The following is a 25,096-nucleotide window of genomic DNA, read 5'->3' as shown; positions in this document are numbered from 1 at the left end:
ACCCACAGCCAACATCGTCCTCAATGGTGAAAAACTGAAAGCATTTCCACTAAGATCAGGAACAAGACAAGGTTGCCCACTCTCACCACTTATTCAACATAGTTTTGGAAGTTTTAGCCACAGCAATCAGAGAAGAAAAGGAAATAAAAGGAATCCCAATTGGAAAAGAAGAAGTAAAGCTGTCACTCTTTGCAGATGACATGATACTATACATAGAGAATCCTAAAGATGCTACCAGAAAACTACTAGAGCTAATCAATGAATTTTGTAAAGTAGCAGGATACAAAATTAATGCACAGAAATCTCTGGCATTCCTATACACTAAGGATGAAAAATCTGAAAGTGAAATCAAGAAAACACTCCCATTTACCACTGCAACAAAAAGAATAAAATGCCTAGGAATAAACCTTCCTAAGGAGACAAAAGACGTGTATGCAGAAAATTATAAGACACTGATGAAAGAAATTAAAGATGATACAAATAGATGGAGAGATATACCATGTTCTTGGATTGGAAGAATCAACATTGTGAAAATGACTCTACTACCCAAAGCAATCTACAGATTCAATGCAATCCCTATCAAAGTACCACTGGCATTTTTCACAGAACTAGAACAAAAAATTTCACAATTTGTATGGAAACACAAAAGACCCCGAATAGCCAAAGCAATCTTGAGAATGAAAAGCGGAGCTGGAGGAATCAGGCTTCCTGACTTCAGACTATACTACAAAGCTACAGTAATCATGACAGTATGGTACTGGCACAAAAACAGAAATATAGATCAATGGAACAGGATAGAAATCCCAGAGATAAACCCACGCACATATGGTCACCTTATCTTTGATAAAGGAGGCAGGAATGTACAGTGGAGAAAGGACAGCCTCTTCAATAAGTGGTGCTGGGAAAACTGGACAGCTACATGTAAAAGTATGAGATTAGATCACTCCCTAACACCATACACAAAAATAAGCTCAAAATGGATTAAAGACCTAAATGTAAGGCCAGAAACTATCAAACTCTTAGAAGAAAACATAGGCAGAACACTCTATAACATAAATCATAGCAAGGTCCTTTTTGACCCACCTCCTAGAGAAATGTTAATAAAAACAAAAATAAACAAATGGGACCTAATGAAACTTAAAAGCTTTTGCGCAGCAAAGGAAACCATAAACAAGACCAAAAGACAACCCTCAGATGGGAGAAAATATTTGCAAATGAAGCAACTGACAAAGGATTAATCTCCAAAATTTACAAACAGCTCATGCAGCTCAATATCAAAAAAACCAAACAACCCAATCCAAAAATGGGCAGAAGACCTAAATAGACATTTCTCCAAAGAAGATATACAGACTGCTAACAAACACATGAAAGAATGTTCAACATCACTAATCATTAGAGAAATGCAAATCAAAACTACAATGAGATATCATCTCACACCAGTCAGAATGGCCATCATCAAAAAATCTAGAAACAATAAATGCTGGAGAGGGTGTGGAGAAAAGGGAACCCTCTTACACTGCTGGTGGGAATGTAAATTGATACAGCCACTGTGGAGAACAGTATGGAGGTTCCTTAAAAAACTACAAATAGAACTAGTATATGACCCAGCAATCCCACTACTGGGCATATACCCTGAGAAAACCATAATTCAAAAAGAGTCATGTACTAAAATGTTCATTGCAGCTCTATTTACAATAGCCCAGAGATGGAAACAACCTAAGTGTCCATCATCAGATGAATGGATAAAGAAGATGTGGCACATATATACAATGGAATATTACTCAGCCATAAAAAGAAACGAAATTGAGCTATTTGTAATGAGGTGGATAGACCTAGAGTCTGTCATACAGAGTGAAGTAAGTCAGAAAGAGAGAGACAAATACCGTATGCTAACACATATATATGGAATTTAAGAAAAAAAAATGTCATGAAAAACCTAGGGGTGAAACAGGAATAAAGACACAGACTTACTAGAGAATGGACTTGAGGCTATGGGGAGGGGGAAGGGTAAACTGTGACAAAGCGAGAGAGAGGCATGGACATATATACACTACCAAACGTAAGGTAGATAGCTAGTGGGAAGCAGCCGCATAGCACAGGGAGATCAGCTCCGTGCTTTGTGACCGCCTGGAGGGGTGGGATAGGGAGGGTGGGAGGGAGGGAGATGCAAGCAGGAAGAGATATGGGAACATATGTATATATATAACTGATTCATTTTGTTGTGAAGCTGAAACTAACATACCATTGTAAAGCAATTATTCTCCAATAAAGATGTTAAAATAAAATAAAAAAAATTAATTGCATGCTGGGTGAGGTGGGTATATAACCTATTGCTTAAGCCAGGACACTAAAAAAAAAAAAAAAAAAGCTTTTTAAGTATCTTTTTGTTAAAGTTTAATCTACATGCAGAAAAGTATACATATAAATATATAGCTTAATGAATCTTCCCTCAGTGATTACCTATGTAACCAACACGTAGTTTGAAAATCAGATTATTAGCAGGAGCCCAGAAATCCCTCGTGAATTCCTTTCCAGTTGCTATACCCCTTCCTCACAAGGGCAACCAATATCTTGACTTTTCTTACTGCAGAGATGAGTGTTGCCTGTTGTTATACTTCATATCAATTGAATCATACAGTATATACCTGTTTATGTCTGGTTTCTTGGCATTGACATTATACGTTGGTCCATATCATTGGGTGAAGTTCTAGTTTTAGTTCATTCATCCTCTTTGCTGTATATTATTCCATGGTGTGAATATATCACAATTTATTTATTCAATCTCTTAATGATGGACATTGGGAAGTTCCCAGGTTTTGGCTACAATGAATAGTGCTGTAATGATATTCTCGTACTTGTCTTTTGGGGAACTTATGTACAAACTTCTTTGGGGCATATACTCAGGAGTAGAATTACTTAGATCATAAGGTATGCATATGTTTTGCTTAAGTAGATGCTGCTAGTTTTCCAAAGTGTTTGTTCTCATTTAAACTCTTATCAGCAGAACATGAGCGTTCTGATTGTTTCACAACCTCTCCAATACTCTGTATTTTCCATATTTAGCCATTCAGATATGTGGTAGAGGTATTCTCATTTCTCTGTTGACCAATGAAGTTGATATCTTTATTATGTTTATTAGTCACTTGGATATACTCTTTTGTGAAATACTTAGATATACTCTTGGATATACTTTGTCTATTTAAATCTTTGCACATATTTTTCTATTGTTTAGTCTGTCTTTTTCTTGTCAAATTAAGACACTTATATGAAGAAACGAGATCATAAGATTAAGAATTTCATTTTGGACATGTTGAGTTTAAAATATTTGAGAGGCATCTATATGGATATGTCAAGAAGCCATTGGATTATGTGGGTGTGGAGTTCAGAAGAAAGTTCTGGGCTGGAGATGAGAATTTTGGAGTCCCTACCATGCAGGTAGCATTTTAATGAAAGAGTGAATGAGATCACGCAGAGAGAGAGCAGAGAGAGGAAAAAAATCCTAGGACTGAGCCTGAGAGGCAGCAAGGTTCGTTCATAAGTTGGGAGTAAAGAAGATGCCAGCAAAGAGCCCAAGGAACCACTGAGAGGCAGGGAAGAGGGGGGAAGCAGAAGCCATGAGAAAAGGGTTTCACAAAAGGGAATGTTCACTGTGTCGAACTGTTCATCTTGTGTTGATTAAAAAAACAGCACCGCTACATTCTGTCCACTTTTGTCTCTTTTTAGCCATCATCGTATACAGACTGCCATGGACCTGGAAATGCAGCAAGCTCCTGATGAAATCCATCCATGCAGGGTTAAACGCTGTTGCTGCCATTCTTGCAATTATTTCTCTGGTGGCTGTTTTTGATTTCCACAATGCCAGGAACATCCCCAATATGTATAGTCTGCACAGCTGGGTTGGACTGACAGCTGTCATTCTCTACATCTTACAGGTCAGTATCTCAGTGTTTCTTTTTAATTTTTTTAAAATTAATTAATTAATTTATTTTTGGCTGTGTTGGGCCTTTGTTTCTGTGTGAGGGCTTTCTCTAGTTGCAGCAAGCGGGGGCCACTCTTCATCGTGGTGCGCGGGCCTTTCACTATCGCTGCCTCTTTTGTTGTGGAGCGCAGGCTCCAGACGCGCAGGCTCAGTAATTGTGGCTCACGGGCCTAGTTGCTCCACGGCATGTGGGATCTTCCCAGACCAGGGCTCGAACCCGTGTCCCCTGCATTGGCAGGCAGACTCTCAACCACTGCGCCACCAGGGAAGCCCTCTCAGTGTATTTCTAAACAAGATATAAAAAGTAAAACAATTCAGATACTTTCGATGTTTTCCATTCATTCATAGTTTCTTGGAAATCATCTCATTCCCACTAGTCACTGTTCCATTTGTTTCCATTATAAGTGTTTCCCCCTGAGGGGGCACCAGAACTGCAGAATTCAGTTATGAGCTTGAATGTAAGGGTTTAAATATGGACATATGTATGTAGAGAAATTGCCATCTCATAATATCTAGGCTGCCATTGTTTGGACTTTAAATTCCATGTGCTGGATCAACTAGCATAGGCAAGAGCTATAGATTTCTTTCTCACATTCTCTGTCACTTCTATTTTCTAGGTTTAATTTTAAGAGTAAAGAGGTAAATTTTTACGTCTTTGTTAGATTTTGAAGGTTCAGTGATTATTTTATTTTCATTTCATTTATTAAATGTCTTCATTTACTAAAAACACATACTCTTTTTTAAGTATTTATTTATTTGGCTGTACCAGGTCTTTGTTGCCGCATGCGGTCTCTTAGTTGTGGCATGGGGGATCTAGTTCCCTGACCAGGGATCAAACCCAGGCCCGCTGCACTGGGAGCACGAGTCTTAACCACTGGACCACCAGGGAAGTCCCCAAAAAACACATACTCTTAAGAGCATTATATTTAAATGTAAGTTAATAGAGTGAGATAGGAATTTGGCTGTTCTAGATCACAAAAGTAAAGGTTAATTTTTAATGTTTTTGGTGTTAACCATTTTGTTGAAAAGTCTTTGTCAATTTTTTTGACAAACTATGTCAATTCACTTCCCTTGCTTAGTACATATATCCAACTCCTGATTGGGACATCATTGTGAACTTACTTTTCTGTGGATATAGGAGAAGAAACTGGAGTGAGTTCATAAAACCTCAAGGCATATTTTAGAATATATGAATGTATGACCTCTTTAAAAAAGGATCTCTTAGCAGACATGTATTTGTCATTTTTCTGCTTCTTAAAGTAAGGTTTTTAAAGGCTTAAGCCTTTTTGAATTTTAAGTAAGTAAAAGTTGATATTTATATGGACACTATTAATAATTTAAGTTTGCATTAGCATGCCTGGAGGTAGGGATTGGCGGATTGAAAGGTGCCAGACAGAAGGGGAGCATAGGGAGAACCCTGTATCAAACATGATCTTACTGATCAAGAAGGAACAAGGAGAATATCTCAAATTGGGTGGCTGAGCCTAGCCCAGATCTCCTGCCCTCAAAGTTGATTTTCCCTCAGTGTTCTCATCTGGGAGACAGCGTCCTCCTCTGCTGCCAGCTGGTGGACCCTCTCCCTTCAGAGAGTAGGATGGCAAGAGCAGGGGCCATTGAGATGCTGCCAGTTGCTTTGGGGACCCCCTTGGTCTACTAGCATCTCTTCAGGACTTTCCTAGCTTTCTGTTCTGCTTTCAGCGGTTTGTTCCCCTCCCTTTGCCTCACCTCCTTTGTGCCACACCAGAATGCAGGATATTAGAGCCAGAGCGCAGTGTGAGGCATTCTGCTTACCTCACGTAGTCCTTCAAGTGAGATAGTCTTTACAGATGCTGAGGACGCACAGGTTACACAGCAGGAGGCAGAGCTGGGACTCAGGCGCTGGTCTTTCCAATCCTGAGCTCTCCCCACATGGTCCTGCTGTTTCCACAACATCCCCACCATTACTCAGCCCGTGTTTGATCATCCTCAGTGGACGGCCATATTTCTGAGGAACAGAATGGAGACTACCCAAAACTTTATGTAGCTTGCCTGTGAGAGGATTTATGGTTCTGAGTACAGTAGTTAAAATGAATTAGATAAAATGCCTTTAGTGCGTTAGTTATATGCCAAGGCATTCTCTGAACATCTGGAAAGATATGCATCAGAATGTTAACAGAAATGATCTCTAGGTGGCTGGATTCCAGTTGATTATTTTTCTTTTCACTTTTTGTATCTTCTAAATACACATGCATTTCTGTATAACAATAAAAGCTTTTAAAGCTAAAAAAAAAAGTTTCCTATACTAGATATACCTTTTAATCTGGAATTTCTAAAAACCAATTTATACCGTGCTCTATATCTTAATATATAAGATTAAGAAATATCTAGGAATTAGCAAAAAAGAGAATATTTATTGGAAAATATATGGGTCTTAGATAAAATGGTTCTCAGAGGAATATAGGCTTAAATGCCTTTATTTATTGAAAGAAAAACTTAAAATATGTAAATGGAGTATTCACTTAAACTGAAGTTCAATTATATCTCAATAAAACCAGGAGAAAAAAAAAGAAACTAAAAGAGAACAGCAAAATATACAAGGAAAAGTAAACACCAAAAAAAAAAAAAAAAAATCCGTGAATAGTTGTATTAGTTTTCTATTGTTGCCATAACAATTTACCACAAACGTAGTGGCTTAAAACAACCCAAATATATTACCTCACAGTTTCTCTACATCAGAAGTCCAGATTGGCTTGGCTGGTTTCTCTGCTCAGGGTCTCACAAGGTCAAAATCAAGGTGTTAGCTGGCCTGGGCTCTTATGGAAAGACTCTGGGGTAGAATCACCTCCCAAGCTAATTTAGGTTGTTGGCAAAATCTAGTTCCTTGCGGTTGTAAGACTGAGGTCCCCATACCCTCACTGACTGTGGGCTGAGGGTTGTCCTTAGCTCCTCTCTCTGTTCCTTGCACATGGCCCCCTCTGTCTCACTGGCTTGGAATCTCTCTGACTTCTTCTTTCTCCTCTTCATCTCTTCTTCCTCCAGCCAAAGTTCTCTGTTTTTGAAAGGGTTCATGTAATTAGATTGGGCTGCCCAGATAATCCAGGGTTTTCTCCCAATCAGAAAATCCATAACCTTAATTACATCAGCGAGGCATCTTTTGCCATGTAACATAACGTATTCATAGCTTGCAGGGATTAAGTTGTGGACATCTTTGGGAGGCGGCATGATTTAGCCTATCACAACCATAAATTAAAAATAGAAGAAATTACAAATAAAATGAAAAGCTGGTTCTTTAAAACAAGTAGAATAAAATAGATAAACCACTGCAAATCTGATTGAAAAAAAGCACAATATACAACATTAAGAATAAGAAAGAAATATAGTCATAGATATAAATAATATTTTAAAATTAGGACAGTTTATTAAATTATTAATATATGGTAATATTCTTGAAAATCTTAAAGAAAGAAAAAAGGATTGTTTTCTTGCCAAATATAAACTACCAAATTTGACCCAAGAGGAACTAGAAAACCTAAACAGACCAATAACATTATAAGCAACTGGTAAGATCATTTGAAATCTATCACTAAAAAAGACATCAGGTCCAGATTGTTTTATACCTTTGACCTACAAGGAACAGATACTTTAAACTGATCCAGTACACTGGGAGAAAACAAACTCCTCTCAGATGTTGCCCCATTGTGCACTCCATACTTCATATCTAAGGTGGCAGCTCTGATGATAAACACCTTTACCAATATCAAACAGCGAACATCAGCTTAAACTGTGAAATACTGAAGACATTTCCATTAAATAAATAAGACATTGATGCTTGGTACCTTTGTCATTCAACTTTGTTTTAGAGGTTTTAGCTAATGCATAAGATAATGAAAAAAATCTGTATAAATAATAGAAAATTTGTGACTTTTTTCCTGTTTGCAGATCATATAATACATGTCTAGAAACACAAGAGATAGCTAAAATAATGAGAGAATTTGGAAAGGTATCTGGATATAAGATAGCCATGCAGAATCCAATAACTTTTGCCCATACTAGAAATGACCATTTAGAATAAGAAGTAGAATCCTGTAAATCTTATAGTAGAATACTATAAAAACTTATTGAAAAACAGAAAACATGGTATGAATAGAAGGATACCATGTTACTGAAAGAGAAAAATTAATATAGAAATATCCTTCCCTCTTCAACTAATATTTATAGTTAATATAATTCTGATTTTAAACCCAATGGGAGTTTTAAACTTTATGCAGAAGAACAAGTATCCAAGGATAACCAAGAAAATTTTGGAGAAGGGAGACCTGCTTTATTCAAAACAAGGTATTCACACAGGAATAAACAAAATATATCCATGGCAAGAACAAAGAGGACAGAAACAGCCCAAGTGTGTATAAGAACTTTTTCTATGACACTATGGTATTTCAATTTACCAGGGAAAGAATGCTTATTTAATCAATGTTACCTTCATAATTGGCTATCCATTTGGAAAAAACCAAACAAACAAAAAGACTCTGTACATCACACAAAAGAAAAAAAAATTCCAGATACAGTAGATTAAAGGTATGAGTATAAAAAATCCAAAATCAGTGAAAAGAGAAAAAGAAAATTAAGAAGCATATAATCTGTATAATATTGAGGTAGGGGAGGCCATAAGGTTGACAAGAAATCTAAAAACCATAAAGGAAAAGAAAGACATTTATGACTACATAAAATTTTTTTTTAATTATAGTCATTTCTCAGTATCTTTGGGGGATTGTTTCCAGGACCCCCTCGGACACCAAAATCCAAGGATGCTCAAGTTTCTTGTATAAAATGGTGTAGTATTTGCATGTAACCTGCACACATCCTCCCATATACTTTAAATCATCTCTAGATTACTTACAATACCTAATACAATGTAAATGCTCTGTAAATACAATGTAAATCCTATATAAATAGTTGCTGGTCTGCGGCCAATTCAAATTTTGCTTTTTGGAACTTTCCGGAATTTGTTTTTTTGGAATATTTTTGATCTGTGGTTGGTGGAATTTATGTATGCTGAGCCCGTGGCTATGGAGGGCTGACTGTATATGTGACAAAAGATATTCAAGTCAGCAGGAACTGCACAAGGAGATATGGGGAATAATTATGTCATGTGTTAAGGGTTAATGTGTTTAATATACAAAACAACTCCTAAAAATTAATAATAAAAAGTCAACCTAATAGAGCAATGAACAAAAGAGTTGAACAGGCAGTTCAAAGAAGAATTAAATCACCAATGAGCATATGATAAAATGTCCAACCTCACTAAGAAGTTAGGGAAATGTAAGTTAAAACAACAATAAAATAACATTTTCTCCCATGAGACTGACAGAACAACAATAGTGATATCCATTGCTATCATAGATGTGAGGTAAGGATGAACTTCTGCCCTGCTGGTGGGAAAGTGAATTGCCACCGAATTAGGGAAGTAGTTTGTTAATATCTATTATTTTTTAAAAAAAATATACCTACTCTTACACAACATTGTAAATCAACCATACTCCAGTAAAAATTTAAAGTATATATATATATATATATATATATATATATATATATATATATATATATATATACTTACTCTTTAACATAGTGATCCCACATTTGGGGAGAGTGGAAATAAAACACTGTCACAAAAGGAACTCTAAGAAGGATTTTTAGTGCAGCAATGTTTGCAGGAAACGGGAAGCAACCTAAATGTCCATCAACAAGGGAATGGCTAAATAATTTGTGGTAAATCCATGTTGAATATTATACAGCTGTTACAAAGAACGTAACTATGTCTACTGATCAAGAGTGAAATCAGGGACTTCCCTGGTGGCGCAGTTGTTAAGAATCTGCCTGCCAATGCAGGGGACACGGGTTCCATCCCTAGTCCAGGAAGATCGCACATGCCGGGGAGCAACTAAGCCTGTGCACCACAACTACTGAGCCTGCGCTCTAGAGCCTACACTACTGAGCCCACGTGCCACAATTACTGAGGCCCGCAACGCCTAGAGCCTGTGCTCCGCAACAAACGAAGCCACCGCAATAAGAAGCTCACTCACCACAACGAAGAGTAGCCCCTGCTCACCACAACTAGAGAAAGACCGTGCGCAGCAACAAAGACCCAACACAGCCGAAAATAAATAGATAAATAAATATTTTTTTAAAAAGGAGGAAAGAAAGGGGGCTAGCAACAAAGCAATACAACCAATACAAGCTGAAAAGTCTTCACCCTTCCTTGTGTTTGTCTATGAATTGCAAAGCATTTTAAGTTGTAGGTATTTTTTCTACTTGTGAGATCTAGCCTCTGGGGGATTTCTAAAAAAATAACAAACCATTGTGTGTATGTAGAAGTTATGAATCATAATAAAGTTAACTCTCATGATTCCACCGTCCAACTTAATTTAGAAAACATAGAACACCTCCTCACCCCCAACTTGATCCCACATCTTTCTACCTATCCCAACCCCTGGAGGTAACCATTCTCCAGAAGTTTTTTTCTCATTCCTGTTTTTCTTTATAATTTTACCACATACTGTAAATTCCCAAACAATATGTTTAGTTTTTATTTTTTACTTTTTAAAAAGCAGTATCAAATGTGTTCAATTACAACTTTTTTTTTCTTTCTACTGATTCAACTATATTGATTCCTCTAGGTGTAGTTTATTCATTTTTACTTGTTTTTTTTCCTCCAAGAATTTTTTTTAAAATTCATTTATTTTTGGCTGCTCTGGTTCTTCGTTGCTGTGCGTGGTGAGTAGGGGTTACTCTTTGTCACGGTGCACAGGTTTCTCATGGCGGTGGCTTCTCTTGTTGTGGAGCACGGGCTCTAGGCACGCAGGCTTCAGTAGTTGCGGCACCTGGGATCAGTAGTGGTGGCACACGGGCTTAGTTGCTCTGTGGCATGTGGGATCTTCCTGGACCAGGGCTTGAACCCATGTCCCCTGCATTGGCAGGCGGATTCTTAACCACTGTGCCACCAGGGAAGCCCTTCATTTTTACTTTTGTATTCCACTGTATAAATACGCCATACATTTACTTATCTATTCTCCTGCTATTAGACATTTGGGCAATTTTCAATTGTTTTCTGTTACAAACAATGCTGCACTGAACATTCATATACACACCTCTTGGTCCTCATATGCAAAGGTTTCTCTGGCGGTATACTTAGGACTGCAGTTATATACTCAGTCTAAAAGAGTAACATCAACTTGTTTGCCAAAGTGGATGACCCAAGTATGTTCCTGCCAGCAGCAAATAAGAGTTCCCATATGGCACATCCTTGCCAACATGCATCCTCTTCAAACTTAAAATATTGCCAAACTAGTGGGTATAAAAGGGTGTCTTCTTGTGGTTTTATTGTTTATTTCACTGATTGCTTATGGTTCACCTCTAAAAAAATACCTGTTCATGTCTTTTGTCCATTTCAAAAATGAGTTTGTTTTCCTTTTTCTTAAAGATTTATAGGTGTTCTGTGTCAAATTCCTTTTCATTTATATGTATTGCATATATCTTCAAGCTTTTGAAACTTGTATTTTCTCTTTTGTTAGTACTTTTTGACAAATAGGATTTCTCAATTTTTTTTTTTTTTTTTTTTTTTTTTGCGCGGGCCTCTCACTGTTGTGGCCTCTCCCGTTGCGGAGCACAGGCTCCGGACGCACAGGCTCAGCGGCCATGGCTCACAGGCCCAGCCGCTCCGTGGCATGCGGGATCCATCCGGACCGGGGCCCGAACCCGTGTCCCCTGCATCGGCAGGCGGACTCTCAACAACTGCGCCACCAGGGAAGCCCAGGAATTCTCAATTTTAATGAAATGAATTAATCATCTTTTCCTTTAAGGTTATTATTTTTTGTTTTGATGCCTTGTGTATGAAATCCTTCCCTACCCTGAGGTCAAAACAAACGAGATTCTCAGGTTCTACTCCAGACCTCCTGGATCAGAAAGTCTGGGTTGGTTGGGGGCGGGGGCGAGCCCAGTAGTGTGTGCTTTCATAGGCCCGACAGGTGATTCAGAGGTGCACTGATATTTGAGAGCAATTGGTCTAAGAGAAAAGCCTACAAATAGCCAAGAGGTTACATTACAGTAATATTATTGGAAACTTTAATTTCTCTTATGTTTTCTAAGAATATTAAAGTTTTGTCTTTAAGTACTTAATTCATTTAGAAGTAACTTAGTTCATGAAGTGATATTGTTATCTAGCTTGATTTTTTTCCATAATGATAAACTCTTTCCCTGGCATCATTTATTGACTCGTCCCTGTCTTTGCCACTTATCTGCACTGCCAGTTTTGTCGTATGTCTTTTCCTCTGCGTCTTAGCCAGTGGAATTGAAGAGTATAGAAGTATTGAAGTATATAGAAGTATTTACAAGGTATAGAATAGAGGTAGAGATAAAAATCTTTGAATTGTTCTTATTTTAAAGAGAATACTTCTAATATTTCACTATTCAGTGCAGATGTTTCACATTTCCTCTAATTCCAGTTTGTGAAACCATTTTGTTTTTCTTTCGAAATCATGAATGGATGTAGAATTTTTTGTGTATGTTGAGATGAATATGGTTTTTCCTCTTTAATTTGTTAATGTAATCAATCACATCATTAGATTTTCTAATATTAAACTTGGGTGAATTGAAAACATTTTTAATTGTTTCAAGATTCTCTTTTGCCCTCTGAAATATTCAGATTCTTATCTCCGGTTGTTTTATTTGTGTGCTAACTAGGCTTCTCAGAAATGTCATGTCACAACTTTCTGACTTTTGTTTAGCAGAAAATGTGGTCCCTGGCTTCTTCCTTGCTCAGATCCAGAGAGCTGGTAGTATTTAAGAACACAGGACTTGGACTCAGGAAGACCTCAGTTTGAATCAGTTTCATTCATTTGTAATTTGTGACCTTGGACATGTTATTGAACTTTTTTGGACTTAGTTTGCTCACCTAGAAATTAAGATTTTCATACATCCTTCACAACATCATAAGAACCAAAGACAAATAATGCATGGAAAGGCTCAGCCTAGGGCTTAGCATACTGGAATGACACAAGTAAGCTGTTGTTTTTAGAAGTGTAAGTCTTGTGGTAGGCTCCTTTATGACCTGAAGATGGCATTTTTCATTTCAACTCTAGATCATAGACACCTTCATGGTTGAGAATATGCATTTTATGTCATTGAAATTTTATTCCTAAATCCATCCATTTATTCAACAGAGTTAAATACCTGCTATGCGTCAGATACCTGTCTAAGTTATGGGGCATACACTGTTCCACAAGACATGCATGGGCCCAAAGAGACATGCTCTCTGCCCTCATGAAGCTTACAGGGGAAGATAGGTCATTGAGTATTTGGTAGATTGGATGGGTGTGGAGTGTTCTAGCAGAGCTCTCATATGGTATAGAGAATAAAGGAAGTCAGATCAAGAACTGGAGTCATGAGGTCTGTGGTCAAAGTGGAAAGAGTATTCTATGAATGGATTAGTATATGGGTAAAAATTTGCTTTATTTGAGAAACCAGAAGGAGTTTGAGCTGCCTGGAATGGGGTATGGAAGATGAATTGGAGGCTGGACAGGGGTAAATTTAGGGAGACTAGGTTGAAGATGTTTACAAAGGTTCTGATGAGAAATGATGGTGGCCTGGAGGAGTAGCAATAGCAGTTAGCAAAGTGTATAGTTCCTAAAGATATTTAGGAGGTAGAATTAATGAGATTTGGAAAGTCAGTGATACAGGGGATGAGAGAGAGTCACTTTCAGGCTTGAAAAAGTGGGGGTGGGATGAGAAAGGGAACATTAGTGGGGGAGGAGAGGGCTTTAGGAGTGCCAGATGCTACTGAGAAGTCAAGGAAAATAAGGTCTAAAAACTATCCATTGGATTTAGTGATCTGGAAGTCACTGATGACCCTGGAGAGCAGTTTCCTTGGTGGGCAGAAGCCAGATTTCAGTAAATTGAACAGGAAATAGAAGGTGATGTTGACTGAAAGAAAATGCACAACAGAAGAGCTGTGAGTTTAAGTTTTATTCAGGGTCTTGCTGAGGACTATAGTGTGGGAGACAATCACTCCGTAGCTCTGAGTAAACTGCTCCAAAGAGGTAGGAGAGAAGCCAGTAAGTATATATGTGATTTGGGGCTTGGGAATACATGCAGTCAAGTAACATCTTGGTAAAAGATTACTGCTAGTCCCAAAGGACAGATATCTCAAGTTTATGACTTTAGTGTTTTTCTAATGTATGGGAAGATGCAAGAGTCTGAGCTTATTGGAATTCTTCTTGAGATGTACATCTAACTATCTAAGGGGCCTATTTGTCCAAAGAACAGAGCATCCTGTTTATGTCTTCCTTTCCTCTGTCTGTTGGTCAGTGACTGCAGCAGGTTAATCCTTATAGAATTGGGTATTGAGCAAAATTCTCTTTTTTCCTCCTTTGTTTACAGTGAGAAAATAGAGACAACTCAATAAAGAGGTTTGGGTAAGAAGGGGAAGCGAAAGAGAGGTTGGTAACTGGTCAGAGACAAGAGTCAAGTCAGGTGCTTGGGTGCTTTCTTTTTTACTTCATTTTGTTGGGAGAAGCTTGGGCATGTTAAAATGCTCACTGGATAGCACCATAGAGAAGGAAAGGTAGTGAATACTGGAGAGATGCAATAATTTATAGCTATGTCTTCAAGAAGTAGGTTGTGGAGACTGCTGGAAAATTGGAGGACACCAACTCCACTGCAACTGAAGAAGGAAAGGAATTGTTCGCTTGGGATGGTTTTTTGGTTTGTTTTGTTTGGTGGCAGAAAAATAAGGCTCTTCTCTGAAGTTGCCTCTGTTTTCCCATGAGGTGGTAGTAGGATCATCTGCCAATAGTGGGGAGGCACACAAGAGAGCCAGAGGTTTGTGTCTGGGAGAAACATGGAGGACCAGTTGATAAATCATACAGTAGAAGGATTGTTGAGCAGCACTGAAGTGCTTATAGCCATGAGCATCATAACCATGAATTTATAGCGATGCTAGTCCCCTTGACTGCATGATTTACTCCAGTGGGACCTAGCATACCAGGGGTAGTCCTGAAGATGTCTGAGCCAGGTTGAGGTATTGCCAGGTGGACTTGATAAAAGACAGTGCAGCAAGAAAATGTAGGATATTGACAGGAGACTTTAATTTGAATGTCTGTCATTTCTTTTTACAAAAAACTATGGACATATTCTAGTTGGTTCTGATTAGGTGTTTTTACCCCTAGAAAACGTGCCGTTATGTTTGAAAAACACAACTTGCAAATAACCTAAGACAGAACTTCTCAAAGGACAGAGCTTCTCAAAAGACAGAGCTTCCCTAGGACAGCAGCATTAGCATTACCAGGGGAGTTAGAAATAGATTCTTAGGCTCCACTCCAGACCTACTGAGTCAGAAACTCTAGGGATGTCCCAGAAATATGTGCTTTAAATGAAGGGATGAGTGAATATAGTTATCCTTCAGTATCCGCGAGGGATTGGTTCCAGGACCCCCATGGATACCAAAATCTGTGGATGCTCAAGTCCCTTATATAAAATGGTGTAGGGACTTCCCTGGTGGCACAGTGGTTGAGAATCCGCCTGCCAGTGCAGGGGACACGGGTTCAAGCCCTGGTCCAAGAAGATCCCACATGCTGTGGAGCAACTAAGCCCATGCACCACAACTGCTGAGCCTGCACTCTAGAGACCGTGTGCCACAACTGCTGAAGCCCACGCACCTAGAGCCTGTGCTCTGTAGCAAGAGAAGCCACCACAATGAGACGCCTGCATACTGCAACGAAGAGTAGCCCCCGCTCGCCACAACTAGAGAAAGCCCGTGCGCAGCAACAAAGACCCAATGCAGCCAAAAATAAATAAATAAATTTATAAAAAAAAAAAATGGTGTAGTATTTGCATATAACCCATGCATATCCTCCTGTATACTTTAAATCATCTCTAGGTTACTTGTAATACCTAATACAATGTAAATGCTATGTAAAAAATTGCCTGGCAAATTCAAATTTTGCTTTTTGGAACTTTCTGGAAATTTAAAAAAATATTTTCCATCAGGGCTTCCCTGGTGGCGCAGTGGTTGAGAGTCTGCCTGCCGATGCGGGGGACACGGGTTCGTGCCCCGGTGTGGGAGGATCCCACGTGCCGCGGAGCGGCTGGTCCGTTGAGCCATGGCCGCTGGGCCTGCCGTCTGGAGCCTGTGCTCCGCGATGGGAGAGGCCGCGGCAGTGAGAGGCCCGCGTACCAAAAAAAAAAAAAAAAACTTTTCCATCAGCAGTTGGTTGAATCTCTGCTGGCTATATATACAATAGCAGAAAAATGAAGAGGAGCTGGGAGGAGCCTCCATATAATAATCTGTAAATCACTTGATTCACATTAAATCCACCTGTACCCTTAAAAAAAAGCAAATCATACCTAATACAAAAGCTAGCTAAGCAGATGTTTCCTCGTCTCATTAATGACTTTTGCAAATAAAAGCTTTTATTATGTCTAAAAGTTTACACATATCTTTTTTTAAAAAACTCATTTGTTTCATAAAGTGAGATAAAACTGGCATAGTAAAATACATTTGTATCTTTAAAGGACAATAATAATTAACTGAGAAAAGCCCAGATATCTAACACAGGAACTTTAAAAGTAAACTTTCATTGTATATTTCTAATTATAAAAGTAATATACATTTATTTAAAATTTTATAAAATCAGAAAAATGGAAAGAAAAATCCTCAAATCACTGATAATGCCATAATCTAGAGATATCATTATATTTTGGTTTATTTCCTTTAGGCTCTTATTATGCCCATGAATATATAGTTAAGAAAAAATTTTAAGCATAATTAGAATCATACTACATCTTCACTTTCATATCTAAATAATAACTTTTTAAATGAGATTTTACTTTTCTTTACCTCTCCTAAGAACTCCATAGTGGTGAAGAGCAGTTTTCTGTAGGTGATGGTTCCTAAACTCTGGAGCACTTCGTTTGCACTTAATAAGTGTTTGTAGACTGAAGGTAGCAGTCTACTGCCTTCACTTTTAGGGATTTTCCAGAATACACTTAACCCATATCTCTGAAATAACTTGAGCGAATCAAAAGCAGTGGTCTTCAGACTGCAACATGTAGCAAGAATCACCCTGGCATTCCATCAAAATGCATATTCCTAAACCCTACTTCCAGAAATTCTGATTTAGCAGATTTGGATGTGGCACAGGGATCTCTTTAAATAAACACCTTACGAGTTTCTGTTACAGGTCTTCTATGAACAACATTTCAAGAAACACTGACTTAAAGGGACTTAAGGATTTTGTAATATTCAGTCCACTAGGATTTAAGTTGCCCTATTACTTGTAAGATAGTAAGGCTAAGATGGTTAAAAGGAAATAAAGAATGATTAATATAAATTTTAACTTTTTATAAGCTATTATACATTTGCATAATTTGGAACACTTTTAATCAAAGTTAAGTGTTCTGTAATTTTTTCCTTTCCTTTTAAAAGTAATTTTCTCTTGTTGAAAAAAAAGTGTTTTCATGGGGAAAGCAAGATTTAGGAGAGTTAAATCGTCCTGGGGTCCTGTACGCAAATTTCTGGTGTCCCATCTACTTAGATCATTAAGCTTTATGGGATTACAAGAGACACACATGATAAATCCTGAAAGAAATAAGAGAAAACAGTAAGAATCATTCAAAACAATAAGAATCTTAGGAATAGAAAGGCAGGATAACAGGAATATGGAAAAATATATATATTTACATGGATAAGTCATAGAAAAGATATGGTGACTTACTCGTAGAAATGTATTTGTGCTAAATCCTTGACAGTCACTCACCTGAGTCCCATTTTTGTATAGAAAGCACAACCTGTACATCAGGATGCTTACCCTTTGATACTAAAAGAATCACTAAAGATCACTGAAGGAGAATTAGGAACACTGAACCACCAAGGGGGACTCTCTGAACCATTTCTAATATACTCAGGCATCTGTGGTATTAATGGACAATAAAATATGCAAACCAGCCTATTGCATGCATTTTCAGTTACTTTCCATTCATTACTGTTGCCTTTAATCTGATTCTAAATGTGTTTTAGGGCATCACACCCCTTCTGCCTTCATTCCTCTCTGTCCCCCGTTAGTCCTTTGATATCAATCAGGAAAAATGAACAGTGACGCTAGTGTTTCTCCTCATTCTCATAGTTGTTTTGTTAGAGTGGTAGATACCAAAGAGATACCTGAAAAAGAAGTCCCTTTAAACTCAGTAACTCAATGGTCACTGAGTCATCTTTATTTTCTGGAGGAGAAGAGATTACTTAATGGGCAGGGGTCTGGGGCAACAAAACAAAACTGTGAAAGCATTAACAGACTTTAGTTTACATAATAATCTTGTTGTCTTCTCTGCAGAGAAGTATCCCACTAGGGATTTAATTATCAAGGAAATGGAGAGAATTTTCTGCAGAACTCATTTCTTCCTCATAAAACAAAATTGCCAGGTTTTTTCCACATAGTTTTTTAGGTTGAACTGAATAAATGTGTTCTATTGTATTTGGATTTAGTGACTTAAAAATCTTTTACTTCCCTTCCTACTTGGCAACCTTAAGGAAATTGATAAAAAGCAAATAAGTATCAGAATGTTCACTGTAGCCTTGTTAATGATAGCAAAAAACTAGAAACAGAAATGTCCATTAATGGGGAACTGAATAATTTGTTACAGTCTTAGAATGTCAGCCATTAAAAAGAATAAACTAGATACATGCATCGATATGAAAAGATCTCCAAGATACACTATTCAGGGAAAAAAGCAATATGCAGAACAAATATGTATAGTAAAATCCCACTTGTACTTTAAAAAACTGTTCCCCTCTCTCTCTTTTTTAAAAAATTTTATTGAAATATAGTTGATTTACAATGTGTTAGTTTCAGGTGTACAGCAAGGTGATTCAGTTTTATATATATATATATGTATGTATATATACACACACACTATATATATATACACATACATACACATATATATATTCTTTTTTAGATTCTTTTCCATTATAGGTTATTACAAGGTATTGAGTATAGTTCCCTGTGCTATACAGTAGGTCCTTGTTGTTTATCTGTGCTGTTTATACAGTAGTGTGTATATTTTAATCCCAACCTCCTATTTCATCCCTTTGGTAACCATAAGTTTGTTTTCTATGTCTGACTTACTCTCTCTTTAAACACACATGTGTGCACACACACGCTTGTTTAGTCATAGAAATTTTCTGGAAGGATACTCGAGAGAGTGAGTGGAACTGGAATGGGGAAACTTCATTTTATGCCCTTGGTTCTATATGAAGTGTTTTCTCGTTTTGTACATATTGCTTCTATAATAATTTTAAAATCAGTTAAAACTTACAATTAATTGATAACTTTTGTACTTTTTGACGTTTAGCTTCTCCTAGGTTTTTTTGTCTTTCTGCTTCCTTGGGCTCCACTTTCTCTCCGAGCACTTCTCATGCCCATACATGTTTATTCTGGACTTCTCGTCTTTGGAACAGTGATTGCAACAGTACTTATGGGAGTGACAGAGAAACTGATTTTTGCCCTGTAAGTTGCATAGTTTTCCTAATTGCAATTCTTAAGCTACAAAATGTTAAATACTTGTTCATTGGACAAATATAAATGTAACAAAAATTTTTAAATGTTGAAAATAAAAAATTTAAATATTTTAAAAAACGTATTATATTATACATGTGATATAACATTAATAATGCTTGGAAGAAAAGCCAAACAGTCCAACAAATTGTACTACTCTTACAAAACAACTATTGAAGTTATGCATGCCCTTTCAGTCGTTTTGATGTGTATGTTTTTATTTTAACTGTAATTATGATATACCTACATTTTTGTATCATTTTTAAAATTTTAAGTGATACAGGTGTTTTAGATGCTATATTATTTTCATACTTATGATTTTTAACAATTTCATACTAATCCATTGAGTGAATTATAGCATATCTTAAATTTCTTCTTAATGTCAAGCTTTAAGGGAATTTACATTGAAGCTGTACCAGTGTGCATTTTGAGCAGATAAATTCAAGACTGTTTGGCATGTTGCTGTATCACCCTAATTTTTTTAAATTTAATTATATTTTTTTATACAGCAGTTTCTTATTAGTTACCTATTTTATACATATTAGTGTATATATGTCAATCCCAATCTCCCAATTCATCCTCCCCCTCCCCCCCCCCCAGCTTTCCCCCCCTTGGTGTATCACCCTATTTGTAATTGGACACACTCTCTCCTTTTTTGCAGGAAAAATCCTGCATACAGTACATTCCCACCAGAAGGTGTTTTCACAAATACCCTCGGCCTTCTGATTCTGGTGTTTGGGGCGCTCATTTTTTGGATAGTCACCAGACCACAATGGAAACGTCCTAAAGAACCAAATTCTGTCCTTCTTCAGCCAAACGGAGGCGCTCCAGAGGGAATGGAAGGTTCCATGGCAATGAACTTTGGCAATATGGACAAATCAGATTCAGAGTTAAACAGTGAAGCAGCAGCAAGGAAAAGAAACATCACCCTTGATGAGGCTGGACAGAGATCCACCATGTAAAATGGGCTAGAGATGTAGCCATATAACTTCCATTAGTTCTACAGTTTAGCTTCTTTTATTTAGCCATAAGATGATTGAGCTCCACAGACTCAATATTTATTCTAATCATAAAGTAGGATTTCTTGAAAGCATTTGTATTGATTGAGGCCTATGAACTTACCTGAATTGGAAGGGAGATGATCAATGTAAATAACAGCAGGTGTAAACTGTGGTTATATTACCTTGCTCTTGTTGAGGACCAAAGCATTTAGCACAGTGCCTTGCATAGAACAGATGATCAAAATGTATCTATCGGTTGGTAAATTTGATAAACTGGCAGCTTCCCTGGCCTCTTGTCATGCAGTCATTTTCTGTTAATTCTGGGAGTCCAGTTGTAAAGTTTTGGAATCAGATCATGCATATGTGGGACAGGGTTAATGCTACACAGATGTCATGACTAGAGCACAGAAAAAAATTTAGGAAAGTAACTGGTTCCCTTTTCCCTGTGCCTACCCTTTGCTTCCTCCCCAGCTGGTTTATCCTTAGATTGGCCCTGGAGACCAGGGTTTATATTAGGGCATTTTGGAGCAGTGATAGGGCTGTAGGTAGCTGAAGATCTTGCCTGGTTGGACCTGGAAGTTTTTCCAAAACTGACTTAATCCCAAGGCTTCCTTGGGTTTGGTATACTTTATGATCCAGATTCTAAACTTAATTAGGATGAGAATATGCCTGAATGCTTAAGCAGTATAAACTACTCCACAAACCTTAAAGAGCACTCTTCCCCAAGTTTCTGGTTTTTTTAAACATGGAACTTAGTAAGTGTCAGACACTATTCTAAGCACTTTATAAATCTTAGCTAATTCAATCCCCAGACAAAACTTTTGCGGTAGGCACCATTAAAAGCTCCATTTTACAGATGAGAGATCTGAGGCTTGGAGAGGTTAGTAACTTGCCCAAGGTCACATATCTCATAAGTGGTGAAACTGAGATTCAAAACCTGGCAGTTTGGCACCTCAGGTCAGTCCATGATCCTAACCACCTCACTATGCTGTTTTTTCTGTTACATGCTAATTTATACCTGTTTTGACCCACCCGTGGATAAACCTCATTTGGTGGAATGCAGTAGAAGTTAAAATTTACCTTCTGGCTCTGTTTCCAAGGCAGATTTCCCAAATAACCAAGGAGAAAGGCCTACCCTTACCTGGAAATTCATCATGGGCACCCTGCCATGGCCAACAAGCCATGGCTTACCTTGATGCCCCTTTGATCTTAAAACTGTCTTGGTAGCAAAGAAAGGTTTAGGCAAGAATATCGCTGCTGAACAGATTTGGGTTTGGAGATAGGAGAGATGGACTTCATGGTCTGCCCTTCCCCAGGGGCAAAAGCTAGGGTCCCTCCTGATTTGGGTGGAATTTTAGGGGACATCTTGTGCTTTGGTTCTCAGTAGCGAATTAAGACTCAGAGATGACAGTTTTCATGCATGAGACCTCTGTCTAGGCTCTGGGCTGACTTAAATTAAAACCTAGAGTGGCGCCTATGCTGAAATGTTGCTTTTCGTTTGGGACTGATTTTTGGTTTCCCTGCAATTTTAAACCATACAGTTTACACCAAATAATCTTAACATTTTTGGTGCTTAGTGAATTTCCTTTTAGGGTAACTGGTAATTACTTCCATAGACTGAGTACAAGCTATATTCCGTCACATCCCTGAAGCTTCACAATATCCATTCAAGAGTCCCTCACCAAAACACTGTTTTCTTAATTCTATTTCCAAAATTGGCAATAGTGTCATAAGAATCCCTAGTGCCCAGCCCAATGCCTGGCACGTAGTAGACACATAAATTCAGTATAAGTAGAGCATGCTACAGTTAGGGTGCTAAGTGGAAGGAATAATTGCATTGTCACACACAAACATATTTTGGTGAATGGATATTTCATTACACAGAGGTGCACAAAATTCCAGGGCTTTTTAGGGGGAAGGGAATAGTGACAGCCCCAAGGATTGAAGCTGCCATTCCATTTCATATAGGCCAAGAAAGAGGTTATTAGTTAAAAGTTAATTATGGATTTGGCACTAGACTATTCTGTTCCATTGAGAAGTATCTGAACACCCCTCATCTCAGCCCTTTATTTTATCCCTCCTGTGGGCTAATGTGAGGGTAATCTTACAGATATTATAGGAACTTCTTCTCTTTCTTTCTCAACCTTTATGAAAACAATGCATAGTCAAATATATCTAGAAAATCTTTCTGTTTGAGACTCTTCTTTTAATGGGCTTTTTATTCTAATGATAATTGTACCTTTATCTTTCAAAAACTGGTATGTCCTGCCTAAAGCATCTCCTCCCAAAATTTCTCTTTAAAAAAGCCCACAGAAAGAACAGGGGAGAAAAAAGCCTTAGGTATCAGTTCTAAAACAGTGATTGAAATCTTCCCAAATAATTATAGCTTATATCACCTGCAGAGATAGTCTGGCTTGGCTTACCCCATAATCTAATTTCAGAAAAATACGCTTTAACATTCATCTAAATCAACACTAAAGCCTTTTGTCTTAAAGGGTTTATTGAGAAACTCAGATGAATATACTTTTTGAATTAATGTTATCAAAAGTGTACAGCTTCCTGTGCGCCTTGTGTCAAACTGAATCCACCCTCCAAAGCACCTTCTTCCCTTTCCTCTCGTGGTTTCATTTAAGCTGTGTGGGTTGGAAACAGCATCTCAGAGCTTACGATCAAATGACAAAGAAGGTAATTGTACTTTTTAAGGAATACTGACAAGTGGTTTCTGTTTTCTAAAGCAGGGGTCCCCAACCCCTGGGCCGAGGACCAGTACCAGTCCACAGCCTGTTAGGAACCGGGCTGCACGGCAGGAGGTGAGCGGCAGGCGAGTGAGCGAGCGAAGCATAATCTGCCGCTCCCCATCGCTCCCTATCGCTCACATTACTGCCTGAATCATCACCCCCCGACTTCCATGTAAAAATTGTCTTCCACAGAATCGGTCCCTGGTGCCAAAAAGGTTGGGGACTGCTTTTCTAAAGGACAAAACTTAAGAGGATGCCTTGTTTTTAATTAGGCTCTTTTCCCTGCTGAGTTGGAAATTCCAGTGCAATACTGGTTGACTACAACTGCCAAATCTGAAAGCCCAAAGTAAAGTTTTTTGCTAATTTTATTGCAACATGATGGAATTTTAACTTTGTATGTCCTTTTTTAGGTAACTCTGACAGAAAGCTATAACTGCTATGTCTTAGAGCTACACATAGGAAAGTAGAAGAAAAACTATTCTTTATCCCCTACAAGGTACCTGAAAACTTTATGTGGAAAAGATTTCTATGTTTAAATTTGCCTTTTTATCTCAACACATTTATGGAAAAATATTAAATAGCCTGAATATTTTATAATTTTGTAGAAAAAAATGCATCTATTTTTTCTTGACTTTGTTTTTATATAGTAATAAAAGTTATTTTGGAAGCTATTTGTGTATGTTACAATTTGTCCAGACAAGAAGTTGAAGAAGTTGTAGTCATTGTTCTTTTTTTTTTTTTTTTTTGTCCACACCACATGGCATGTGGGATCTTAGTTCCCTGACCAGGGATTGAACCCATGCCCCCTGCATTGGAAGCACGGAGTCTTAACCACTGGACTGCCAGGGAAGTCCCTGTAGGCGTTGCTCTGAAAGTCTCTTTCCCAGGTTTTTTTGTTTGTTTTTCAATGGGGAATATTTTTTTTAAAAGTTTGCTTATTGAAAATGCTGTCAGATTTCTCTATAAATTGTACTCTGAGTACCATACCTTTTACATTGCTAGAAGGATCAGAGGACTGTTTCAAAACTGTCATGGTGTCCTCCATATAGGATCTGAGCTGGAACTATACTCTGTAGTGTGGAAGGGAGCCAAGATGTAAGCAATCAAAGCAGATGCAGTTTAAGTTGGGAAAAAACCTATTAAAAGTGCTGGTTATTACAGAATTCTGTGTTCATAGTAATGTATCCTTGAGAAAATACATAATTCATAATGGATGAATTGTTGGATTTTTTTTCCAAATAAAAAAGGATAATTAGCATCTAAGTAGTGCCAATACTCATCGAATCTTAATTTAACTGTTCATTTAGTCTTTTTAAAATAATTAATTAATTAATTTATTTATTTGGCTGCATTGGGTCTTAGTTGTGGCATGCGGGATCTTTCATTGCAGTGTGGGCGTCTCTCTAGTTGTGGCTTGCAGGCACTAGAGTGTGCGAGTTCAGTAGTTGCAGCACGCGGGCTTAGTTGCCCCATTGCAAGTGGGATCTTAGTTCCCAGACCAGGGATGGAACCTGCATCCCCTGCATTAGAAGGCGGATTCTTAACCACTGGACCACCAGGGATGTCCCTCATTTAGTCTTTTTTTCACCTACTTTTTGCCACCTGGGAAATGTTAATGGTATTTATGATGTGTAGGTATAATCACACCATAATAGTATATGTCCTGTTATGCAATAGAGCCATGATATTGCGTGAATTGAATTTGTATAAGTTACATCATATTTTGTCACTGATTTATATTATTAATTTCAGGGATACTCATTCATTTCAGATTGATCTTAATTGGCAAGTACTTTT

The 25,096-nt window shown here is 37.7% G+C and overlaps 1 protein-coding gene across 2 annotated transcripts in view; it reads left to right on the top strand.

Annotated features, from left to right (window-relative positions):
• LOC114897151 (cytochrome b reductase 1) overlaps positions 1–20,849 on the top strand; it is a 39,360-nt gene extending 18,511 nt beyond the window's left edge. The window contains exons 2-4 of one of the 2 annotated variants that reach the window (XM_029225880.1): positions 3,724–3,932; positions 19,358–19,512; positions 20,222–20,849. In XM_029225880.1, the coding sequence (XP_029081713.1) occupies positions 3,724–3,932; positions 19,358–19,512; positions 20,222–20,522 (665 nt within the window). In that variant the 3' untranslated portion in view covers positions 20,523–20,849. The remainder of the gene's footprint in view (positions 1–3,723; positions 3,933–19,357; positions 19,513–20,221) is intronic. The other variant, XM_029225881.1, reaches the window with a different exon arrangement.
• The last annotated feature ends 4,247 nt before the right edge of the window (positions 20,850–25,096 follow it).

The sequence above is a fragment of the Monodon monoceros genome, unplaced genomic scaffold, assembly GCF_005190385.1.
Source record: "Monodon monoceros isolate NGI ecotype Baffin Bay Population unplaced genomic scaffold, NGI_Narwhal_1 Super_Scaffold_16, whole genome shotgun sequence".
NCBI lineage: Eukaryota > Metazoa > Chordata > Mammalia > Artiodactyla > Monodontidae > Monodon > Monodon monoceros.
The sequence above is the reverse complement of the archived record's forward strand: the minus strand, read 5'-3'. Positions and strand labels throughout refer to the sequence as shown.